The sequence below is a fragment of the Eleutherodactylus coqui genome, chromosome 1 (genome assembly GCF_035609145.1).
Source record: "Eleutherodactylus coqui strain aEleCoq1 chromosome 1, aEleCoq1.hap1, whole genome shotgun sequence".
In the NCBI taxonomy this organism is placed as follows: domain Eukaryota; kingdom Metazoa; phylum Chordata; class Amphibia; order Anura; family Eleutherodactylidae; genus Eleutherodactylus; species Eleutherodactylus coqui.
In genome coordinates, this window is record NC_089837.1 from 247668684 (window position 1) to 247692796 (window position 24113).

Genomic DNA, 24113 nt, shown 5'->3' on the forward strand with positions numbered 1-24113 from the left:
TACCCTGAATCGATTTGAGGCTTAGTCTTCTTTCCCATGAGCGTATATTGGCCGGACGATATACGCTACCATCTGGGGCGCAGAAGCTAGTGAACAGGCGCACAAATCTACAGTTTGTGCGCCCGTTCACACGGCATGGCCCCTTTCTCCTTACTCCGCCTCGCAGGCTCACCTCTGCTCTCCTCCCTGCTCGTTCTTTGCAATGGGAGGGGGCGAGATGGGGGCGGAGCTAAGTACCACCCTGTCCTGCCTCCTCCCATTGCTGGCAGCAGACAAGAGGCAGAGCCTAGCTCCGCCCCCTCCCATTGTAAGGAGCCAGCGGGGAGGAGAGCAAGAGGGAGGGAGGGAGTTTAGCAGCCACGCTGCTAAACTCCCTCCCACCTCCGGCGGCTGCCATTGGCTCCCATAGAAGCCCATGCAGCGGCCGACGTATTCCGGCCCAAAAGATAGTTCCAAGACTATCTTTCGGACCCAATCTAAAAACGCCCAATGCTATATTGCCCAGCCGGGCGCTTTTACATCTCAGGAATACGCCCATGTGATCTGATGCATTGGAATCCAATGCATCAGATCACAGCGTATATCGGCAGGCCGTGAAAGCGGTTGGCTGATATACACTCGTGGGAAAGAGGCCTTAGGCACAAAAGACAGGCATCTGTTAGTGTTAGGACTCATACCATAAGCATGATCATGGTGGATGCACTTTTATGTGAGTGGTATATGCAGGAGCTATGCATCTTTATTGAGATATTAAATGTTTATAAGTACTGTTGCCAAGAGTTTCTGCTTGCATTTAATTGCTAGATGTGCACACCTTGTGTTTTTTGTTGCATTAAACTGTATTCAATGACAAATGGGATCGATTATTTACTTTGCCACTTATTATCTACCCAGTTCGCACCCACCTTTGCACTTCTCTATCATGGATTACACTACTGCATAATAGCCTCTGACAGACCAAGAGTGGATTTACAATTCAACTAAAAAATTCTGGCCCACAAATTGGGCTTCCTTCATATTGGCAGACTTGCATTGATAGGGCATTTCAGTTTAGGCTGTAAAGAGATTAATTATTTCTGCACAGATGCAAATCCAGTTCTTAGTAAATGGTTCGCTTATCTTTGTTATTCCGTGCAACTCGTGCATTACACATTACTGACTTATGTCCAGCTGTATCATGTAGAAATCCAGAGTGCCTTACCCTTCTATCTCCCAATTTATTTTGTTAGAGGAGAATCAAACCAGTCCCATATACATTAGATGGTTGGCTGGCTCAGCCAAAGTTCACTTTAATGTGTATGGACACCTAATGGCTGAAGGACAAAGTCATGCATCATGGAAAGGTTTCTGTTCCCTTTTGTTTGGATTGTAGGTTTGCTTAGTTGTGTGATTAGATATAAAAAGGTGGACATTTTCATTGCAGTGGTGGCTTAAATGCATTGAAAATATTTGTAAGTTTAATACAGGAGGTGAGAAAATATGTTTAATGGTAACATAGCACAAACTGCACCCACTTCAAAGGAATGTGACAGAACATTAATACATTACAAATTCTGCTGCTATGTAAAACCAGGCATTAAATGCCAAAAAGCATTCAGTGGGGAATTCAAAGGTCTCGTCTTTCCTACAACATTCTCCTGAAGAATAACAAAACTGATATCAAACTGATGTTTGTATCATTGCACGGTTATATTTAGGCTGCACCATTTTTTCTATCTTTGAAAATGTCAAAGGCGTATGTAGCTGAATGTTTTCCCTATGATGGAAGCTAAGAAAAAAGTAACGCTTCTTAAGTATTTTTAGGAAAATGCAGAATAAGGAAAAAGATTTTAGGAGCATATAAAATTATCTGAGCTCTCCAAATATATGGCCCTAGCACTAACCACTGCCTTAAAAATAATGCACCTGGTAGATAAGGAGTTAAAAACATCAAATGTACAAGTTGGTTCAGAATCAAGAATGCCAATACCGAATACAGTGTGAAGGTTCTACTATACATGTAGAAATATTTCTAGCTTTCCATCTCAATTAATGCTGTCAGGAATAATGTGGATTGTGAAATGAATAAGCTTTCTAGAAGCACTGAGAATTCAGATGTACTTACATGTTGAGCTTTGAGGTTACTGTAGACTTGGAGTTGCCATTCACAGAAGCCTGAGGCTTTGATGGATTTGGATCAGGTTGGTTTGTATTGCCTTGAGCTGGCAATTTCTGTTCTCCCTGGTAGCTGTCCTGCTTTGTTCTGTCCACACCTACAGCTGTAGTGCTGCTCTCCTCCCCGGCAGTATTACAGGAGCCTTCTCCACCACTTCCAGCTATATACTCAGGAACAGATGCTTTTTCCACGTAGGCGTCTTTTGTTGTGATAACAGGAACACGATGGTTGGCAGGGGCTGCTGCAGCCTGATTTCTCAACAGTGGATCTCTGCTATGTGCCTTGCAATCTGTTGGAGAAGAAGGAGAATTTTTTTTCCTCATAGGACTGGAGGTTGGGTGTTGCTGTTTATCTTTGTCTGATTCACCCTTGGGCAACAGTTTGTTATTAGCTCCCGCCCTTAATTCTTGGTTGGATGAGGCGGGGCTGATAGGTGACACAGGTATCAGATCCTCATCTGGAGTACTTGAATGCCGCCTAATCCCCTCAACGTTATTCTCATCAAATACATTATCTTGTAGTGCAATACTCTCGGCTTTAGTCTCCTCCTGACTATTCTGAGACTTTACTGAACGTCTCTTTCTGTTCACTTTTCTGCTGTTAGGACTTTTCTCCATTGTGTTCTCGTTGTTGCTAACCCTTGTGGATGACTGAGAATCTGTTCCAGTAGTTTTGTTTAGGTAGATATCAAATGCTAAAACCTTTGCATTCCCACTAGAAGTTTGCTCTTTTGACTTCTCTGCGAGAGATTTAGTGAAAACGTCACCTTCTGAAGGACTGAGAGCAGGTGAGCTGTCACCTGCACTTACTGGTGCTGCTTCGTCTCCGCACTGGTTACCTTCAGCTGGCAGAAGTCCTTTGTCTTTTGCATCACTGCCAAATGCAACTGGTGATGTTACTTTTGTAGAATTTAATTTTTCTGCACTTCCCAATTTTTTAATAGACCTTTCAGATATCCTAATTTTCGCATCTGTTACTCTATTGGAGAATTTAGTAGTTTTCTTCGTCACTACTTTGGGGGACCCATTTTTAACTATTTGAATTTCCTGTGAAAGCCTTCTTATGCTGAACTTTCCTTCTCCGTCAGTGGAACTTCTCCTTGCAGGTGACTGTACCAATTGTCGGACAATCTTTTCTGTGCTTTGTCTGTCCACCTTAGACTTTGGACTCAGTGGTGACTTTTGACTGCAGTCTGAAAAAGCATCAGGGGAAAGTACAGGACTTTCTGCTTCTACTGCACTTGATGAGTTTTTACCCTCACCGGTATGCCCATTATCACTGTTTCCATTAGAAGTCACCTTTAGCCTCTGATCTACAGGTGATGTAGACTGCTTTGAGACAAGCTTGGAAGGCTGACCTGATGCAAATTCAACGCTGGAGGTACCAGAAGCCTGGTTTTCTGTTTTGGAGGTAGGGCTTAAGACCTGAGCTCTTTTTCTTTCCCTTTCTGAAGACTTAGATGTTACTGTTTTGTCATTAGTTGGACTTGTAGGGGACTCCCCTTTGCTCTGTTTCTTCCTAGTAGAGTTAAACAAATTCCCGAACTTCCCCAAGACAGGTTTCTTTGTGCTGTCTTTCTTCGGTATTTCTGCAGATGGTGATCTAGACTAGAAGGAAATAAAGGAAATGTATTTAGTAAAAATAGGAAACAGACTGCTACTTTCCATTTACTGAGAGGGTGTATCCCTTCTCCCATATCTCTGATTATTATTTACTTAGCCTTTGTTACATGAGCACTTTATGCCTTAATTCACCAGTTGATGGCAAAGCATAAAAACGATGGGTATCATTAATATTTTTAAAGGCACTTTAAATCTTTTAACACACCCCATTATCTTGGTACCTATGTAACACTTATGGAACACCACTATTAGTAATCAAAGGTTATTTCAGGTCTACATATGGAAGCATGGAACCGAGTCATTCTGTAGCTCAAGGATTGAATTGGAGATAGACCTGTAAATTTTAATGCCACCACAGAACATTATTTTTATAACAAGAGATTAGCTTAAAGGGGTTTTCTGGGAATTAAATATTGATCACCTATCCTCATGTTAAGTCATCAACAGTTGATTATCAGGAGTCCAGCTCTCGGCATCCCAGTCTATTCGGGCCACAGTCTGTGCAGCAAAGCCAGAGGTCTGCATTGGGGTCAGAAGTAGAGGTGTAATGGAAGGCATCACTCCTATACATTTCGATTGTAGCAATGCCTTCTATTGCACTTCTGGCTCTAACCTCAGTGTATCAGTGTAGGCATTCAGCTCGGCTGCACAGACAGCGATCTGAGGATCAGCCGGTTGGCAGCGATTCCAAGCGGTAGATCCCTGACGATCAACTATTGATGAACCTATCCTGAGGCTAACTAATCAACAGTAAATTCCCAGAAAACCCGTTTAAGAGCTTCTCACACAACTTTTTTGCAATCATAGGACGTGACATTTTGGAGCATTTTTAAAAATAATGTTCTATGTACAGAAAGAATAGAGATAATTAAGGTGTACTTATCACCAAAAAGGTCACTACTAAGCCTAGGACATAGCGCTATCCAGCATTTTCAATGTATTACAATGTCCAAGATAGAAAGTAATAAGTAGAACCCACTGATCTGTAAAATGCAGTATTTGTTCTACTTTGCAGGTGACACAACATGCGTTGTAAAGCCCTCTACTAATATGTGTAATGCATTGAACATGCTGGATAGTGTTATTGTGGGAACTTAAGAGTAACATTTCTGATGACCGTCAACAACTGTGATTTTGCACTGCATCCCCATCCAGGTTTTCCCCGCACAATGGCGCTCCCAGCCACCAGACTCTCAGGAAACTGCAGCTGGCACATATGAGAATGTGGAGATCACTAAAACACAAACTTTTTCAAGAGTTTTGAGAATAATGAATCAAACTTGATTATAAAATGTGCTCTGCCTCTGCCTGTCCGCAACAACCTGTGACTTGCTGACACCACATCTGTAGTTGGAGAGACATCCTAGAGTAATATAATGTGCATAGAAGTTGAAAATAAAGGTCTTCGTCCTCCGTAGTAGTAGCACTGAAATATCAGAATGTTTACATGGTGCAAAGTTTATCCCAGAGGTCCATCCATAAGAGATATATTTGCCATTTCATTATTTTACAGAAATAAAAATAGGCTTTTTTTCACCGAGGCTGCATGTCCAGGGCCGTTAATAATTAGTTTGCTTATTGTTCCTTGTTCTCTTTCTACAAGTGTAAAAACTGAACAACGATCATCCCGTGCAAACAGGCAGTCATTCATCCATGAGCGACTGCCTGTTTACTGTGAATAGATGCAGGGCGCAGGAGGGATTATCGCTGAAACGACGGCTGGGTGCTCTGTAGTCAATTTGTCCCCTCCAATCTACTTTGAAAGTGTCAGATTACACCGTTCAACACAGGTTTTGTAAGGCCTCATGTCCACGGCTAAATTGCAATTTAAAATTCGCAGCTTTTTTCCCGCAGCGTGATCCGCGCCCCATAGGGATGCATTGGACACCCGCAGGTAGTTAAATACCTGCAAATGTCATTTTCCCCTGAGGCCCGGATTGTGTGTGCGGGAAAACACCCGCAGCATGCTCCATTTTAGTGCGGGTCTCCCCCGGGGATGGCTCCCGCAGGCTTCTATTGAAGCCTATGGAAGCCGTCCGGATCCGTGGCACACACGCACCTGAATTACTGCTCTTCGGCGCGAGAGCATGAAAGAGCAGGAGTTTTAAAAAAAATGGAGTGCCCGACGCATGCGCGCGGCACGCTGTCTGCATGCCGAGCACATCCGCCAGGCCAAAGAAAGAAGATCCGACCACGACGGAGGGAAGATCCGCAGCGTCCGGACAGGTAAGTTTAATCTTCTTTTTAGCCTTATGTCCGTGGGAAAGGAGGGACCCGCTGTGGGATTCTGCATGGAGAATCCGCGGCAGGCCCGATTTTCCCCATGGACATGAGGCCTAAGGCTGGGTTCTCACAAGCCGGAATCCCGTCGTAAGTCTCGCAGTTTGGCTGCAGCAAAAAAGGTGAGATTTCCCCTGGGAAAGCACTGCTTTAAAACCTGCGGCACATAGCCGCGGGTTTTGAAGCGGCCTGGTCGCTGGCTTTTCTGTTGTGGGCGGCACTCCCATAGAGAGCGCGGCCGCAGCGTAATAAAAAAAAAAAATGGACATGCTGCGGCCGGCGAATCCGCACTGCAGCTCCGGCTTCTGAGAAATCTCGCCCACATGGCTGGCTAATCCCGGGATTAGCAGCCGCAGGCAGATTTGCCGCAGCGAAACTCTGGGCGGAATTTTCGCGGCAAATCCGCCCCTGTGTGAACCCAGCCTTACAGAGCCATGATTAACTAATCTTACCCAATCTTCAGATGTTGAAGACACAAACGATATTGAAAATGCCGGATTGGTTCTTGTATGGAAATTAGAGGGGGAAATGGAAGACGCTGAGTTTAATGAGATTTTCTTTTATTGGGAAACAAATGCTTACATGCCTCAAATAAGATGTCTGTAGTCTCTTGTACTTAGTATTGCAGCATCTCTTCTGACTATCCGGCAGTAATCTGCCAACCTTGCAGGGCACCATTTACTGTTGTCAGAAACACTAGCTTTTCTCCTTAGGAAGAGCAACTATACTATAAACTAAGTGAGCACTGTGGAGGATTTATTCCATCTCCCTTATTTCCATTTACTGTTGTAACGCTTGTTAACTACCGATATCCTGATGAAAACGCTCCCCATGTTTGTCACTGAGCGCACTGCAGTTAATGGGGAAGATATCTACGTGTCAGAGGAGATGTAGTTTCAGGCACATTTTGCAGTCCATTTCCTCATATGCTGTTAGACGTTTATTCACAAAGTGATGGAAAGTTTGGCTCTGATATTCAACAACTTAGTTGACATAATTTTCAGGGCAATGTCCACAGGAGGATTTTAAATGATAAAATCTGCATGAGTTTCCCAAGTGGGAGATCCGCAGCTCTAGGCGCCCATATGGAGGCATTACCATCCGCAAAACAATTTAGAACATGTGCGGGTGTGATTTTTTTTTCCTGGTGTGTGGATCGCACGCACAGGAAGAAGTAACAGCATGTTCCATTTTTCTGTGGATCCCACATGACGGCTACCATTAAAGGACGTGTCGCGGATATGTGGGAAAGTGGAAGATTTTTTTTTAAAAATTACACTGCGCATGTGTCTAGCACATCGGCCAGCGCGCCCGGACACACTGGCCATGCTGAAGAAAGAAGATTCGGCCGGCACAGAGGAGACCCGCGCTGGATCTGGACAGGTAGGAAAATGTATTTTCCTGTCCATGCCTGCGGGATTCAGCAGATGGAATCCGTGCGTGTAAGTGGACATTGGGCCTCACCGTCTTTCAAATTTTGAAGTGGTCTGACCTAGGGACAAATAAATATTCCTTCCTTCTTTCTCATTGTGGTGACCCTTGGAAGTAGCTGACAAATAGGTAAATGCATTACTGTCCCTATTCAACTACTTCTCTCCCCATATTTATTAAGGGCTCCTGCCCATGGGCAGATATCTGCTGTGGAATCCGGCACCGTGGATCCACAGCAAATAGCGCCATTAGCATGCTATGGGAAATCAATTCTTCCTGCACACTTGCGGAAAACAATTGCAGTTTCTGCAAGCGGAGGAAAAATTGCAGAATGCTGCATGTTTTTGCGAAATCCGTATGGACGGCTTCCATTGAAGTCAATGGAAGCTGTCCGATCCACAGCTCTTTTGCAATCACATTGCGGAAAGGTCGTGGATCCCCGCACAGAAACGTCACTCACGGGCCGCCGGCCCCGCTCTGCACATGCGCCGGCACATGAAAGAGCCGGGGCCGCGGGAGAGGTGAGTGCCCACGCTGCTCTCTGCAGACACTCGGGTCGGGTCCCACTGCGAGAATTCTTGCAGCTGGATCCGACCCGGCCGTCTGCAGGAGGCCTAAGGCCACTCTGACATCACATGTGGTTTCTTTTGTTTTTTTTTGTTTTTACAGAGTTTAACATGTATTTTCAAGTAGCTGTTTAAACACTGTACTAAACAGCCATTCATTTCAATGGGGTCTCTAAGACAAATGCATTAGTGTGGGTTACAAAGGCTGCACTAAATTGAGCTGTATGTTCCATTTTTCAGCGTGTTTCTGACGCTATGCATCATCCATTGCAGTGAATGGGGAGCGTTACAAATAGAGATGAGCGAACGTACTCGGATAGGCACTACTCGTCCGAGTAATGTGCCTTATCCGAGTACCGCTGTACTCGTGCAGAAAGATTCGGGACGCGCTGCGGAGCGGGGAGCTGCAGGGGAGAGCGGGGAGGAACGGAGGGGAGATCTTTCTCTCCTTCTCTCCCGGCCGCTCTGCCCCGCTCCCCGCTGCGACTCACCTGTCAGCAGCGGAGCGCCCCGAATCTTTCAGCACGAGTACAGCGGTACTCGGATAAAGCACATTACTCGGACGAGTAGTGCTTATCCGAGTACGTTCGCTCATCTCTAGTTACAAACCTTGCCTGTGTTGTTACTGCACAATGACAAACGCTGTGAGACTGCGACCAGGCTGAAGACTGATGGATGTTAGGATTTATATTCCTAAATAGACACAGACACGGGATAAGAACAGATTTGTGCTCATAAGATGTGCCATGATAGATGCCAACGTATTACACATGGTGTGGGAATGCTTGAGGTAAGGTCCGTTCTGGAATAATATTTTAAATATTAGGAGGGTGTTCTCAACTACTATCCCAGCAAAACCTAAAATATGTTTTTTGGGAGTGATGAAAGGTATTACCTTGGATGATAGTGCCTGGGGAGTCCAGAGAATGTTATACGAGGCAAGGAAACCAATAGTGGCTGACTGGATTCAGCTGAACACACCTGGTGTGCAAGAGCTCATATCCTAAATGAACTCAATGAGGGCTCTCTCACACGAGCGTAGCTATTTTCAGTTGGCTGTGTATGGGCGCACAAATCTACCGTTTGTGCGCCAGTTCAGACGGCCCGGGTCCAGCGCATATACGCCGAGCCCTAATTGCCGTCAGGTGGAGAGAGACAGTTTAGCTCTTCTAAACTGCCTCCCCCTTTCCACTCCCTCGCCGACTCTCAGCAAGGGGAGGAGGAGGGAGCTAGTGTGCTAAGATCCCGCCCCCTCTCGGCTGCTAGCAATGGGAGGGGAGAGGACAAGGTGGGAGATTGCCAACTAGCTCCCGTTCCATCTTTCCCCCTCCCATTGCAAACAGCCAGTAAGGGGCGAATAGAGGAGGAGGGAAGAGGGGGTAAAGTGGGGTGGAGGTGGTGGGAGGGGGTAAGGTGGGGAGTTTAACAGTCAAGCTTCTAAACTCCCTCACACCTCGGTTCTCCGACACCTAGCATAGGCTCCCATAGGAGTCTATGGGAGCTGCTGCCATATTCGGGCCGGAAGATAGTTCCTGAATAGAGATGAGCAAACGTACTCGGATAAGCACTACTCGTCCGAGTAATGTGCTTTATCCGAGTATCTCGCCGCTCGTCCTGAAAGATTCGGGGCGCTCCGCTGCTGACAGGTGAGTCGCAGCGGGGAGCGGGGCAGAGCGGGCGGGAGAGAAGGAGAGAAAGATCTCCCCTCCGTTCCTCCCCGCTCTCCCCTGCAGCTCCCCGCTCCGCAGCGCGTCCCGAATCTTTCAGGACGAGCGGGGAGGTACTCGGATAAAGCACATTACTCGGACGAGTAGTGCTTATCCGAGTACGTTCGCTCATCTCTATTCCTGAACTCTTTCCTGGCCGACGTAAAAGCACCTGGCAGAAATGCGCTCCTACATGCTATCTCGGCCGGCCCAGCGCTTTTACGCCACAAGAATATGCCTATCTGAACTGATGCTTTGTAAACCAATGCATCAGATGGGCAGCATATACACTCGTGTGAATGAAGCCTAATGAGGTTGGTGCATGGGGTTTATATTAAGGACACAAATTTTAATCTATCTGGGGTAAATGGATTAATATATCCAAGCTGGCCCGGTATTTATATAACTGCGAATAGGGCAACCATTTCTTAACAGTTCGATCAGTGACCTAGAGGACCAATTCAGCTCTCATTTCTTATAGTGCTAAAGTAAAATAGAAGCTGCGCTGTGATTAGTTGCTATGGGTAACAGCTTTTTATTTTGGACGACTTACATAACAGTGCGGTGCCCGGCTCATTGTTGTGGCCCACTTTGTATATTCCAGGACTGCTAGTCATAAAGTCGAGAGTATATTACCAAGTGCAAAATAATGTGGAGTTAGTCTCTCAGAGAGAAGGGTGGGTCTCCGTTCTTTACTTTTGTCTTAGACTTACTAGTTAAGGCCCAATGTCCACGGCATGCGCAGATTTTCAATGCGGATATATGCAGCGGAGGCACTGCGGATCATCTTAAAAATGATTTTTCAATGGCTTGGAGGCGATTGTGGATTGTGTGTTTTCATCTCCCCTAGAGATGAATGGAACCAGATCCGCACAGGATCCGCGATAAAATGGAGCATGCTGCGATTTTAGATCCGTGCAGGGCATCCACAAAGCACCTAAAAATCAAATCCACAGGGTTCAATTCAGTTGCAGACGCCCCATTGTTTCCTATTGGCAGCTAGAGCTGCGGATCTCCCGCACGGGAATCCGCCGCAATTTAATAAATCAAATCTGCACGTGGACATTGAGCCTAATAGTTCATATCTGATGTGTAATGATCCGTGTTATGTATTACAATGTGTTGCGAATGCACAACAAAAAATTATCCAATAAAAAAAAAAAAAGTATGTGCAAAAATTATGCATAATTAGAAACTGAAAAAAAACACTAATTACTGATAATTAGAAACAAAGATTTCCAGTAAAAATATTTATGGCTAAATTATATCAGAAACGTGTTTCATCTTAGAATCAGGCTGCATTAGAAGCGGTTTGTCATGTTCCCTTGGATACATTCTAATAAGGGAGGAAATCAATTTCGTAACCAACAGGAAACCTTGGAACGGATGCATTATGAGTCATATACACGAACCCTCTTATAAGGGCCTATATTAATGGCACATTAGTTACGTGTAATGAGCAATTTGTTGGTCACCATGTTACTGGAGATCACTACACAACACCTCTTAGACTTGAAGAGCATTGTATAGCTCAAAATGAGTGCACAATGGGAGGAAGATGTCACTGGTACCAGAGCCCCTCAACTCCAGCATCCATAATAAAGAATTGGCTTTCATGTATTCTTAGAAGACGAATCTTTAGAAGATATATTTGCCTTAATCCTATCAAAAAATCTAATGAGTCTTAGAAGAACAGAAGATAACTGCAATGCCCAAGGTCCACCTACTAGACTCACTTTCCAAGCAAACTAAAACCCCATTCACACGCAAAGATAATCACTCAAAATTCGATCAAAAGAGAGGGAGAATGACAGTTTGAACAATCATTTTGCGCAAGCTGCTAATAGGCAGTAATGCCTATTAGCACCTTACTACCTTCATTTGCATTTAAATGAGCCTTCCCGAGCTGTATGCAGAGAACAGCAGGTGGTCTGTTATCTGCATACAGGCCCTTTGTTCTGCCACAGGACTGCAGCTGAACACAATGTTATCACAGCTCCCATGGTGAATCACAGCATGCAGTCCCTGCTATCAGCTCTTCGTCCAAACAATGGATTTTAAACTCAACTAAAAATCAGCATTTGGACGAAAAGCAAATGATGGTAGCATTTACATTCAACGATCATCGCTCAAAAGACATCGTGTGAGACAACAATAATTGCGTGTAAATGGGGCTTACATAATTTCAGGTGTAATATCCACTGGAAAGCAAATTGAACATATATGAAGAGATGTGACTACATGAAGATTCATTGGTTGGGATTTTATAAAGGACATACATTTTTAGAATATGTCTGTAGCAATGAGATCATGTAGTTCCCGGAAATCCTGGGAATGACTGCTAATGCTTAAATAGAGCCAACTTTCTACTTTTCCGAGCATTAGACGCAGGTAAACTCCCTCCCCCTCCCTATCTTTTATTGCGATACGCTGAAAGTGTATCTCGACAAAAGATAGGATGCAGCGTAAAAAATTGGAGACCGAAAACAGGCGCTAATGTTCTATTTTTGATGGCATAAGTTTTTTACGCGGCTAGACATCACTCATGTGAAGGAATACATTGAAATCCTAATGATTCAGATGGTCACCTGATTTTTGGACGCAGCTACATAGCTGTATATACCGTATACACGGTTATGTGAATAAGGCCTTAAAGTCATTTAAAAAAAGTCTTATTTCTATTCCAGCTACAAAAAAGTGCAGAAATGTAAACCAATGTGAAACGTAATGGCAGTGCTGTCTGTTGTGCCAGATTGATGAAATGGGGCACACGCATTATGCCACTTTTGATAAATATGGGCCAATGTATATTTGCTACTTTGTCTTATTGTAACTTTGGTGTATAAAATAATTTTCAAAAGAATATAAAACCTTACTTGTAAAAATGCCTAAAAATAGAAATTCATATTCTGAACATCGAATATGTCAGATTCATTTTTACCACCTTTTGCATTTACTATGACACTTGAAATAACACCCTTAGGACGCTTCCACACGGGCGACAAAAATTGCACGATTTTGTCACTATGCGACAGTGCTACAAATCGTATGTATGTACAGCCCATGGTTTTCTATGGGTTCTTCCACACAAGTGATGTTTTGTAGCCTGCAACATTGCGAAAATACAAAATCGCAGCATTCTCTATACAACCGCGATTTGCAATGTTTTGTAGCCCATGTTTCTCTATGGACTTTTCCTTTCTGTTGCATCACATCGCACGCAAACAATGGAAATCTTTCTGTAAAAGCGCTAAAATAAGCCCTAGCTGCATGGAAAATAGCAAAAAAACCGCAAATAGATCACCTAAGAGGCACTGTCTGCTTCGCAACGTCTTCTCTGCAGGTCCCCGACACTTGGCTTCAGGCAATTCTTCCTGGCCTGGTATTTGAAAATCCCTGCCTGCGCTGCCTCTAATTGGTTCTCGAGCGCCGAGTCTCAGCCAACCAGAGTCAGCACTCGATGAACCAATCACAGCCATTCATTGAATAACTCTGATTGGTTCTCGAGTCCCAGGCAACTGCGGAGAAGTGTGGCAGCTGCTGTTAGGCGATGTATCTGTTTTTTTTTTGTTTTTTATTATTGCAGTCAGGGCTTATTTTCAGGGGAGGGCTTATATTTCAAACCCCCAGAAAATCCTGGCAAAAAAGCACTATAAAGTCACATGACTTTGTAGCGATACAAAATTGTGATATTGTTGCTAGAAAATGCAGCGATATTGCACAGACAACTAACGCGATATCGCTGTGATTTTCTCACATTGATATTGCGTCACCCGTGTGGAAGTGGCCCTAAGGAACTTTCACATGGAACAAAATTATTCCGCAATTATTCCGCCATCTTGTAGAAAATTGCGCAGCAAACTCCACAAGCCTGCTGTGCAAAATTGACAATGGCTTCATTCTGCTAGCAACTCTGCATCAAAATCCACATTTAGACATGTACATTTTGGTGGGGATTTCCGCTGTGTGGTATGGAAATATTCCCGCTTTTTTACAGCGTTGAGCGTGGCGTTTCTAATATAAGCTGTAAATCCCGCCCCCATATCGCATTCCCCACCATGTAAAATCCCCAGGATGCGAGGAGTCCTTCAGGGATCCAAGGATCCTCTGGCGCGGTGCGGCTGTCACAGCTGCCGCAGAGAATGGTGGAGTCCTCCCACTTGTGCTTAGTTGTTTATTTTATCATCAATATTTCTGCAACATTGCAAAAACAGCAAAGTGCAGTTAAAGAAGCAGTTTATACCTAGGAGGCTGTCCATGGGCGATTTGTCATGGCGTGATCCGCTTTCCATAGGATAACAATGGAAAGTGCAGCATAATGTACACGAGCTTGAGATTTTCCACTTGCGTCTAAAAAAAAAAGCAAAAAAAAAAAAAAAAGCAGCATGCCTGCGTTTCTCTGCGATGAACCTTTCAATAAGATAGGTTTGTCTCGAAAAACCGTGGTGACATTAGTGCTCTCCTGTGGCAAAATATCACTCGCGATATTCTGTCCCTCCCATGGACACTCAGCAAAAAAAAAAAAAAAGAACAAATCTAGATGCAAAACCGACAATCAAGGACATAATACAAAACAAAACTACGCCAATTTGTAAAAGAAGCATCCATAATCGCCATCCGACTTCTGCGCCGTGTGACTGAACCTACGGTACCTTCATGTAAGGCGTAATTTTACACCATTAACAAATCAGCAAGAGCGTGGCACCCATAAAGCAAACAGACGCCATCGATATACTGTCTATTCGGTCTCCATCCAGCATGGATTCAGCAGGACAGATAGCACTGCGTGGAGCGATGTTAGTCCTGTATTTTAAGGGAATTCAGCAACACACAGATTCGGAACGGAACATCCGATATGCTGGGGATAGACCCCAAGATGTGCGGGGGCACGTGGATTTGTTTTTGACATGATAGCGTCCTGTGTGAACGAAACCTAAAGCTGCAACCATCAGTAGTCTGGGGGAAAGGGCAAGTAAAAGCATTAAAAAAAAAACCTGAATTCTATTTTCTAAACTCCTGCTTTGTGAGAACACCTAACATTACTTTTGCCTACACTATTCTCTTCTGCTGCCAGAAAGTGACCTTGTGAGTGACCCGGCAGCCATCAGCAGGTCACCTCCTCTCCAGGGTCACCGCTCACCTGAGGGCCACAGATGATCTCTAGCAGGACTTATCCATACTCAGCCACCATCCCACCAGGACTGAATGCCCCCAACCAAGTGGAGACGGACACGGCCAAAGTGTCACATATCGGCAGAATTTGCTCTATGATTGTAGCAGTTTCAGAAAAAAATACAATAGGTTAATAAAATAGTCCCTGATTGTGTGTGCAGACGTCATAATAAAGTGGCAATAAATCCTAAAGCTTCAGGACTGTTCTCTCCCAGTGCCGTCCCTATACAGTGCAGAGCAAGCTGGAAGAATTGTGACAGCTTTCCCCCTAGTGGAGGATACACGTAACTGCAGGCTTATTTCTATGAAATGTGCCCAATACAAGCAGATACAAGCAATAACGCAGATTTTAAAACACGTATTAAAGTCACTTATTATAGGACTCTACAGGGGCGTGCAGAACTAGCCGGCAACACCAGCCGGCGGTCATCTACTCCAACCTGCCGGATAAGAAGGGGTGTTATACAAGCGCTCACACGGAATCCCTCCTATACTCACAGAAAGGGAACAGACAAGGCCCCCAAAGAGTCCAGAAAAGGCAGTCAGCGCCGTACAGCTGGAGATGGGCTGTAAGCTACCGCCGGCCGCCGCGTCCGGGAGTCCTGCTGGGGAGGAGCCGACCACCTGGCCGTGTGATAACCTGTGTGTAGGGTGTAGTCCAGGAACATGACAGTCCTCCCCTCCCATGCACCTCCGGCCAAACAGCTCATGAGCAGGGAGACCTGACAGCACTAACACTCCCTGCAGCGCCTCACGGCTCTCCTTACATGATGGCTGGGGTGCTATACTGACAAGCCCTGGGTGTGAACTGCAGGGGAGGCTGTCCTGGGAGCCCTCCTGTGTGGTGACATCCTCCTGTGGAGGAGATTCATCAATATGTCACAAGAGGGATGACTCCTGAAATCACCGGGACCGGAGCCAATGTATCTGAATGGGGCAGAGAGCAGAGTATAGAACATGCAGAGCTGTGTTGTCAGCCATTCAGTTCCTCACAACCATCAATGACCCTAAAGGCTCCCTCCATGTTTTTTGGTTTTGCACTGCTTTAGGGCGACTGCACACGGCCGGAAATTCCACGACGGGATTTCCGCCGCTGGAAGCCTGCATAGGATTGCGTTGACAAACGCAATCCTATGCAGACGGCCACGGTTTGGCCAACAAACCGCGGCATGTCCTATTTCTGTGCGGGTCTCGCAGAGCCCCGCACAGAAACGTCACTCACCCGGCTCCGGTCTGCGCATGCATCGACTGCTCGGCAAGCCGGCATATCAAACAGCTGGAGCCGTGGGTGAGTACGCGCTGGTCCGTGCAGGCGCTTGGGTCGGGTCCCGCGGCGAGAATCCTCGCCGCAGGATCCAACCCGCCCGTCTGCAGGCGGCCTTATTCAGTTGTACGATATCCATGCCAGTATCAGCTCTGACAGTATCAGTCATCGTGTCCTTTGGTGGCCGGGTCTCTCTTGCCACTGATCTGTCCAATCATTATAGATGTTTCTAGCGACTCTACTCACATTACATGGCCAAAGTACGTGAGTCTGAGCCGGGCCACAGGGATACAGAGCTGTAAGCAGCGCCAGATGTAGAACGAGGTTTGAAAAAAAGAAAATGAAAGTGCCTTTACACGGAGCAGCTATTGTTCATGTAGTCGCTCAGAAAAGTCGTCAAAGTGTACGAACAACAGTTGTTTGTTTGCTCTCACACAGAGCGCTAATTGTTCATTAGCTGTTCGCCAGGATATTGTTCATAGAGGGGATCGCCATGCAAACTCATTTACAAGTTACTTAAATGCAAACAGCTGTAACCAGACTACTTCTAATCAATCACTGACTATCTTTATAGTAGGATGAAATGACTCGCAGGTTATCGCTGGTCGCCATACCGGTGGCCATGTTTACACTGGACAACTGTCTTGTGAATTTGGTCAGTTGAGCGATTATGCTGCCGATAGACATCCCAGGTAACATCACCTTTAAGCCATGTGTGGTCAAAAGTACTCAGACACTATAGTCAGAAACAAAAAGCAAGCACCTAGAAGAAGGAGTTGTTTAACTGCAAAACTCGGCATGCAGTTACATCTTGTGGTGTGCTTAGATGAACGGTCTTGCCGCCTGAGGCTCTAAAAGTGGTTCCACCCCTTGGCCTATATTAAGTCTCTCCTACACTACTTGTGTGTGGTGACCCCATTTTCCGCTTGTGTAGAGCTTGTTGACCACTCGACTCTGGGCGCTGAAAACAGCTTGACCACTCTGAAAACAGCTTGTTCTATTCTGGAGCACCTCAATCCTGCCTTTTCTGTGGAGCCACACACTGCCCCCTGCTGGTGTAATGTTCTGGGGCCATCGTATACAACAGTTAGTCCCTCCTAGTAGTGGTATGAAGGACAATGACTTCTCAGCAATGTGTTGGGGACATCCTGCAGCCTCTCATGGCTGCTTCCAAGAGGCAGCAGAATAATGCTCGGCTGCACACAGCAATGCTGTCACAGGAATGTCCGCACAACATTGTCACACTTCCATAGCTGCCCGGGCACCAGATTTATCACCAATAGAACATGTATTACTACTGCGGCCACTATTGGGGCACTGCTACTACCGCAGCCACTTTGGGGGTCATATAGACGTAAGCACATTCTGATCGTAAAAATACTCTGCACATCACTGCGAACAAGTACTGCTTACGCCCGTGTTCTTTGGCTGCGCCTGTGTGGTTTTATGTGTACAAATGCAATGCGTATTTCTACATAGAAAAAAGAACGCAGACAGGCTTACTGAAATGGTGCGCAAATACACTGGTTTCCTGCGTATTCGATGAAAATGTGCACCCGCTAGTGTAATATGCACCAAAACAGGTCATGCCTTGTATTTTTTTAAAATCATTTGAAATCAATGAGTTCTAATCACCGTGCAATTGCGCCCGTAATACGCTATGCAAGTGCGCTCAAGTGAGCAAGCCCATACTATGCAATTACATTAGACCGCTGCATGTTGATAAGCACAAGAAATAGATCGCAGCATACTCTATTTCTCTGCGTACCAGACAGTGTGCACCCTATACATTATGTATAGGTGGAGTTTTCATACGCAATCCCGCTATAAAACAGAGCAGGGAAGAAGGAGTCACTGCGCATGACTGTTTGTGTGTGATACACTGGCATATGCAGTACACTTGGAGCAATATGCGTCTCTGCCGGCAGACCGACTATTTACAAATACTGGTAAAACGCTGCAGGGGGGACTGTAGCTTGTTTTACCGGTACGAGCAAAGACATGAGGCGTAAGGTTGATGTGGCCCTCGGTGAAAATGAATTTGACACCCCTGATCTAGAGGCTCAGTTATAGCAAATGTGGGTTGATATGCCACACAATACCATATGGAACCTGTATGCCTCCATGCACGCTCATATCACATCTTCTAAGCTAGAGGTGGTACAACAGGGTACTAGAACCTCCTTGCCCCCCATATCACATCTTGTATCCAAGCTGGAAGCAGCCCAAGAGGGTAGTAGAGCCTCCATGCCTGCCCGTATCACATCTTGCATCCAAGCTAGAGGCAGTACAACAGGGTACTAGAGCCTCCATGCCTGCCAGTATCACATCTTGTATCCAAGCTAGAGGTGGTACAACAGGATACTACAGCTCCCATGCCTGCCCTTATCACATCTTGTATCCAAGCTAGAGGGGGCCCAACAGGATACTAGAGCCTCCGTGCCGCCTGTATCACATCTTACATCCAAGCTAGAGGTGGTACAACAGGGTACTAGAGCCTGCATGCCCACCTGCATCACATCTTGCATCCAAGCTAGAGGCGGTACAACAGGGTGCTAGAGCCTCTATGCCCACCTGTATCACATCTTGTATCCAAGCTAGAGGCGGTACAACAGGGTGCTAGAGCCTCCATGGCTGCCCGTATCACATCCTGTATACAAGCTAGATGCAGTATAACAGGGTACTAGAACCTCCATGCTCACCCATATCAGATCTTGTATCCAAGCTAGAGGCGGTACAACAAGGTACTAGAGCCTCCATGCCCAGCTGTATCACATCTTACATCCAAGCTAGAGGTGGTACAACAGGGTACTAGAGCCTCCATGCCCACCTGTATCACATCTTGTATCCAAGCTAGAGGTGGTACAACAGGGTGCTAGAGCCTCCATGCCTGCCCCTATCACATCTTGTATCCAAGCTAGAGCCGGTACAACAGGGTACTAGAGCCTCCCTTCAAGGGGTCGGTTTTCCACAATAAATTATCCGTTTGCTCTGATATTGTAATCACTTATATCAATGTTACAATCACAAGAGAAAGTTTAATTCCATTCCAACAATTCCTTCTAGGGAATGGATTTCTTTTGAGAATGAGTGTTTTTCATATCCAATACAGTTTGTAGGAATCCTCGCTAGAGCAGCGGTGTAGCTACATCTTGGTTCACAACCTGGAAGGACTCCTTGGCCTTAACCCTTTCCAATCCACTGTCTGACCTCTGAAGACATTATGATTTAAGGCTATACAGCTCCGTCGGGGTTCTCTTACTGTATATTGCCAGCCTCTCTGCTGTCGAAGCCTATCCATTGTGTCACCTCATGCAGTACTGGCTTTAGCCAGCATATAGCACCGTTCTATAATGGCAGAAAAGGAGTAAGCCTCCTAGGAAAACCAGGATACAAATTGGATTGGAAAGGGTTAAGCAACATGACAATGCTTGTATTACAGAGAGTGTCTCTGGATCCTGCTACCAGCTTTCCTTACAATGCTTATACCACACATGACAGCGTTGCTGGGATTGCCTGAAGGCTCCTAGAGTGTTTCCCCTTAACACACCAACATAGATTTGACACCATTCACTAAGCATGATAGAAATGTTTCCTTATACCATCTCCTGGCCGGTATATGTACTCCAATAATACGAGCCAAGCATTGTGGACATCATGTGCTGCATTTTATGTCAGCTTTTGCTGTTTAAAAAAAATCCTTTAAATTATGGCTAGAACAGTGTATGGAACATCACCTTCTGGCACTGCATGAACAAGAAACACAAACAGCTGTACATGTATTTGGTCTACTGGGCAAAAATGGGCGCTGACCACAACTAATATTTAAGACCTATTGGACAATACTGCTTTCACATCTTCCTTCAGTCATAGAATAAACACCAGAAGTTCACTTTTGACATATAGACATGCCAAGTAGATGTCACATCAGAACACCCAACACAAATCTGTGAAGCCCAGAGAGCTTTAATCGACATCCCAAGGTATCCACTAAATCGCAGAAAATTGGATTCAGATGGAACCCTGAATGGAGCAATAGACTTCCTTTAATCAAATGAAGGGCAGTAAGGGCAAGATTGACAAGGTTGCCATTTTTTTTATTTAAGGCCTACAAAAAAAGCATAATCGCCTACAATATTCTGTCCAGCTGACTCGGAGTCAGAATGAATTTTTTCCTTGAAAGCGAAGAAACAGGCTGAACTGGATGCACATGTGGGTTTTTTTCAGTCTCACACGCTGTTACTATGTTATGACTGAATTCCCTTTTCTGGGATTAAGACACAATCCTAAAAACATTGATCCAAATGTGGTGTGAGCGCACCCTCTGCTTGATTCAGTCATGCAGACAAAATGAAAGTAGGGTGTGAATCGGGAGGACAGCATGCAGAGATCCTAAATCACAGTCCAAAGCAGGATGGGTCAGCAACACAGACAAGCAGAATACACCAGAGTACAAGGACTAGTACCAGAGGTCTGGGACAAGAAAGCTATACTGCCAGGTTTATTAATAAAGGGTTTATATCTGAATAACTGAGAGCAATGTGCAGAATTAACCCCTACTCATCTGAAACCCTGGCTGTGGTAACACAGATGATTTAGCAGTGCTGAACAGGTAATGAAGGTAGGAAATTTGCAGTCATTTGCACCAATCCAACTGATAACTACCCTGTTTCCCTGAAAATAAGACATAGCATGATTTTCCAGAATTTTTGAGGACGCAAAATGATTTTTCGGGCTTTTTGAGGATGCTTGAAATATAAGCCCTACTCCAAAATTAAGCCCTGCTAACAGTTAATTTAAAAAAGTCAATTTAAATAGTGTGCAGGCAGCTATACATGTAAAAAAGTTAAACTTTTTAAACAAAAATTAATATAAGACACTGTCTTATTTTCAGGGAAACACGATATTAGTTGAAACGTGGTTCGTGACAGTACCCCCTCTTCTATGATGTGCCTCTGAACACTCACGTCCTGGTTTATTAAGACTTTGAAAATGAAATTTCTTAATAAACCAGTTAGCATTAGAGATGAGCGAGCATACTCGCTAAGGACAATTACTCGAGCGAGCATTGTCCAGTGTACTTAGCGAGTATCTCCCCACTCGGAAGAAAAGGTTCGACTGCCGCTGCGGGTGACAGGTGAGTTGCGGCCATGAGCAGGAGGGAGCGCGGGGGGGGGGGGGGAGAGGGTGAAAGAGATCTCCCCTCCGTTCCTCCCCGCTTTCCCCCACCGCTGGCACCCGAATCTTTGCTCCCGAACGGGCAGGTACTTGCTAAGGGCAATTGCCCTTAGCTAGTATGCTCACTCATCTCTAGTTAGCATTAATGGAGTTAGCAGGCACCCAGGATCTCTCCTTGGCCATAACTAGAGGAGGTGAGGTTTTGACTTGACATCCTTGAGAATGATAGATTTTTAACAAAAACGTATGAAATACATTATGAATTATGACGCAAGTTGCAGTCTGAAGACTACTGGGTTATCAACTTCAATTATCATGTAAGGACCAATGAATTTGGGAACTAGTTTGGAAGATGGCACATTAAAGGGGGTTTCCAGAACTTAAAGAACAGAAATGAAAGGGACTGAGATTTATAAAAAATGTAATACTCACCTATTCTGGCCACTCCCTGTCCAGCGCTGCAGCTCTGAGGCCTGCCACAAAGAACTGGAAGGAAGGGCAGGCAGTGACATGCTCTTCATTCTTCATGTGACCACTCAACCACTTGCCGGCTTCAGCGGCCATAAGGCCTCCTGCTCACGGACGGAGTGGGATACGCCCACGGTTTTACACCGCGGGAATAAACAGAAAAGTTCCCGCTGGCGATCGCAGAAAAATGCACTTTTTACTACGTTTCTTCCACTTCTCCATTAAGGGCTAATGCTCACAGCCGGATTTATGCCACATTCCCATTGAACCTAATGGCTCAGTCCTCACATGCGGGATTCTGTTGTGGCTTTACGCCACAGGAAAAAAATCATGGCATGTTCTATTTTACCGTGTTTTTCTGTGGCGGGAGGTCTCCATTAATATAGTATTAATGAAGTCTGCGGTAAAAAGCACATTTTTCCGTGATCGCCAGCGGGGATTTTTTTAAGTTTATCCCCGCAGGATTGCCGTGGCGTAAAAAACCTTGGGTGTATCCCGCTCCGTCCAGGGGCAGGAGGTCCTATACTATATTAATGGAGACCTCTTGCCGCGGAAAAACACGGTAAAATAGATCATGCCGCGATTTTTTTCCTGCGCCGTAAATCTGCTGCAGAATCCCGCATGTGAGGACTGAGCCATTGGATGCAAATAAGACCTAATAGCTGCGTTATTCTGCCACAGATCTACATCGGGCATAAATCCAGGCCATGGGCATTAACCCTTAAAGAATCATCGCTGAAGCCTGTGAGTGGTTGAGTGGTCAAGTGCACAGTGAATGGTATATGACCAACACTACTTCCGGGTTCCATGGGGCGGGCATTGGGGCTGCAGTGCTGGACAGGAGCAGCTGGGATAGGTGAGTATTTAATTGTTATTGATTTTAAGTCCTTAAACCTTTTTTTTTCAGTACCAAAAACCCTCTTAAGCTTGATGTGAAGGACCCACAGAATATTCCCTACTGGAATCAATTTTTTGCTCACATGTGGGAGTTTTGAAATTCTCCGGCCAAACATTGTTTCATTTATTGATCATTTGTCCAGCTTCGAGAGTTAAACATCCAAAGCAGAATGTGAACAAAACCAGGGATGCAAACTATAATTGCAGAAAAAGGAAGTAGTTTTAATAGGTTCTTGGTAGCAATTATTTATGGCAAACTCAGCAAGAGGCAGGTAGCTACATGATTATCAGAAATATAACAGCAGAGAGTTTGATTAAAACGTTTCGTTTGAACATTGGTTTCAGGGTGGTAGGCCGAGGAAAAGAGAATTCCACATTAATCTTGGAACAGCCATCCTAAATTTCAAACTTGGTTAGAGACAATATTTTCCAGAATAGCATGACGTCTGATAGCATTTTTAATTAAAAGCTTTAGGAGGGCCTGGTAGTTAAGTAGTTAAAATGACATACTATGCTAAACCTGTTGACAATATTTCAAATTACTATCTTCCTTTCAGAAAGATATCCAGGATCTCTTTGGAAGAGATCGTAATTGACAAATGGGAAAGTATTGGGATGGGTTTAGAAAAGTCAAGTTGAGACTTAGTAGAAACTATGAAACAAGGCATTGGCTTTGATATTTTAGTACCGGACCTAAAAGGAATAATGAAATTAAACTTGGAGAAAAACAAAGCCCACCTTGCTTGTTTGGGATACACTCCCTCGGCAGGCTGTAACTCAGATTTTATAATCAGTTATAGTAATTTTATGCTTAGCTTCCTCAAGACAATGACGCCACTCTTAAAATGCACATTTAATGGCCAACAGTTCACGATTCCTTATGTCATAGTTTTTTCAATGAAAATTAGGCGCAAGGGCCGAGATTAGATAAAGAGGCAGGACCTTGAGACAGGACAATCCCAGCCTCTGTCACTGAGGTGTCAAATTCTACAATGAATGGCAATTCTAGATCCAGTTGTACTAAAATAGGGGTGGAGATAAAACTTATTTTAAAGCGAACATGTCACGTCCCCACAGCACTATAAACTCATGCCCCATTTACATGGAGGAGCTTTCGGACAACTCGTACCAGTGATGCTAGCTCCTGTGCTGTTACACAGGAGCGAATATCGCTGGCATGACTAAAAGCACTGCCGACATGGAAGCGGGGTGGCCAGGGAGTGTTCTTACCCCACCAGCCTCCATTCAAAGATAGCCGTTCAGAAGTGAACAACTGCTCTTTACACTGAATGGTGAGTAGTTCAGTTTTCTGCATGAAGAAACTGAACACCTGAACAATTCTTGTTCAGTCGCTGCACACATTTACACAGGACG

At 45.0% G+C, this 24113-nt stretch overlaps 1 protein-coding gene across 3 annotated transcripts in view; it reads right to left on the bottom strand.

Moving 5' to 3' along the window:
• Nucleotides 1-24113, bottom strand: part of CRYBG1 (crystallin beta-gamma domain containing 1) — a 230065-nt gene that overhangs the window by 81579 nt on the left and 124373 nt on the right. For 2 of the 3 annotated variants that reach the window (XM_066607882.1, XM_066607899.1), the window contains one exon: nucleotides 2105-3762. In XM_066607882.1, the coding sequence (XP_066463979.1) occupies nucleotides 2105-3762 (1658 nt within the window). Of the gene's footprint in view, nucleotides 1-2104; nucleotides 3763-15430; nucleotides 15649-24113 lie in introns of those variants that run through there. The other variant, XM_066607890.1, reaches the window with a different exon arrangement.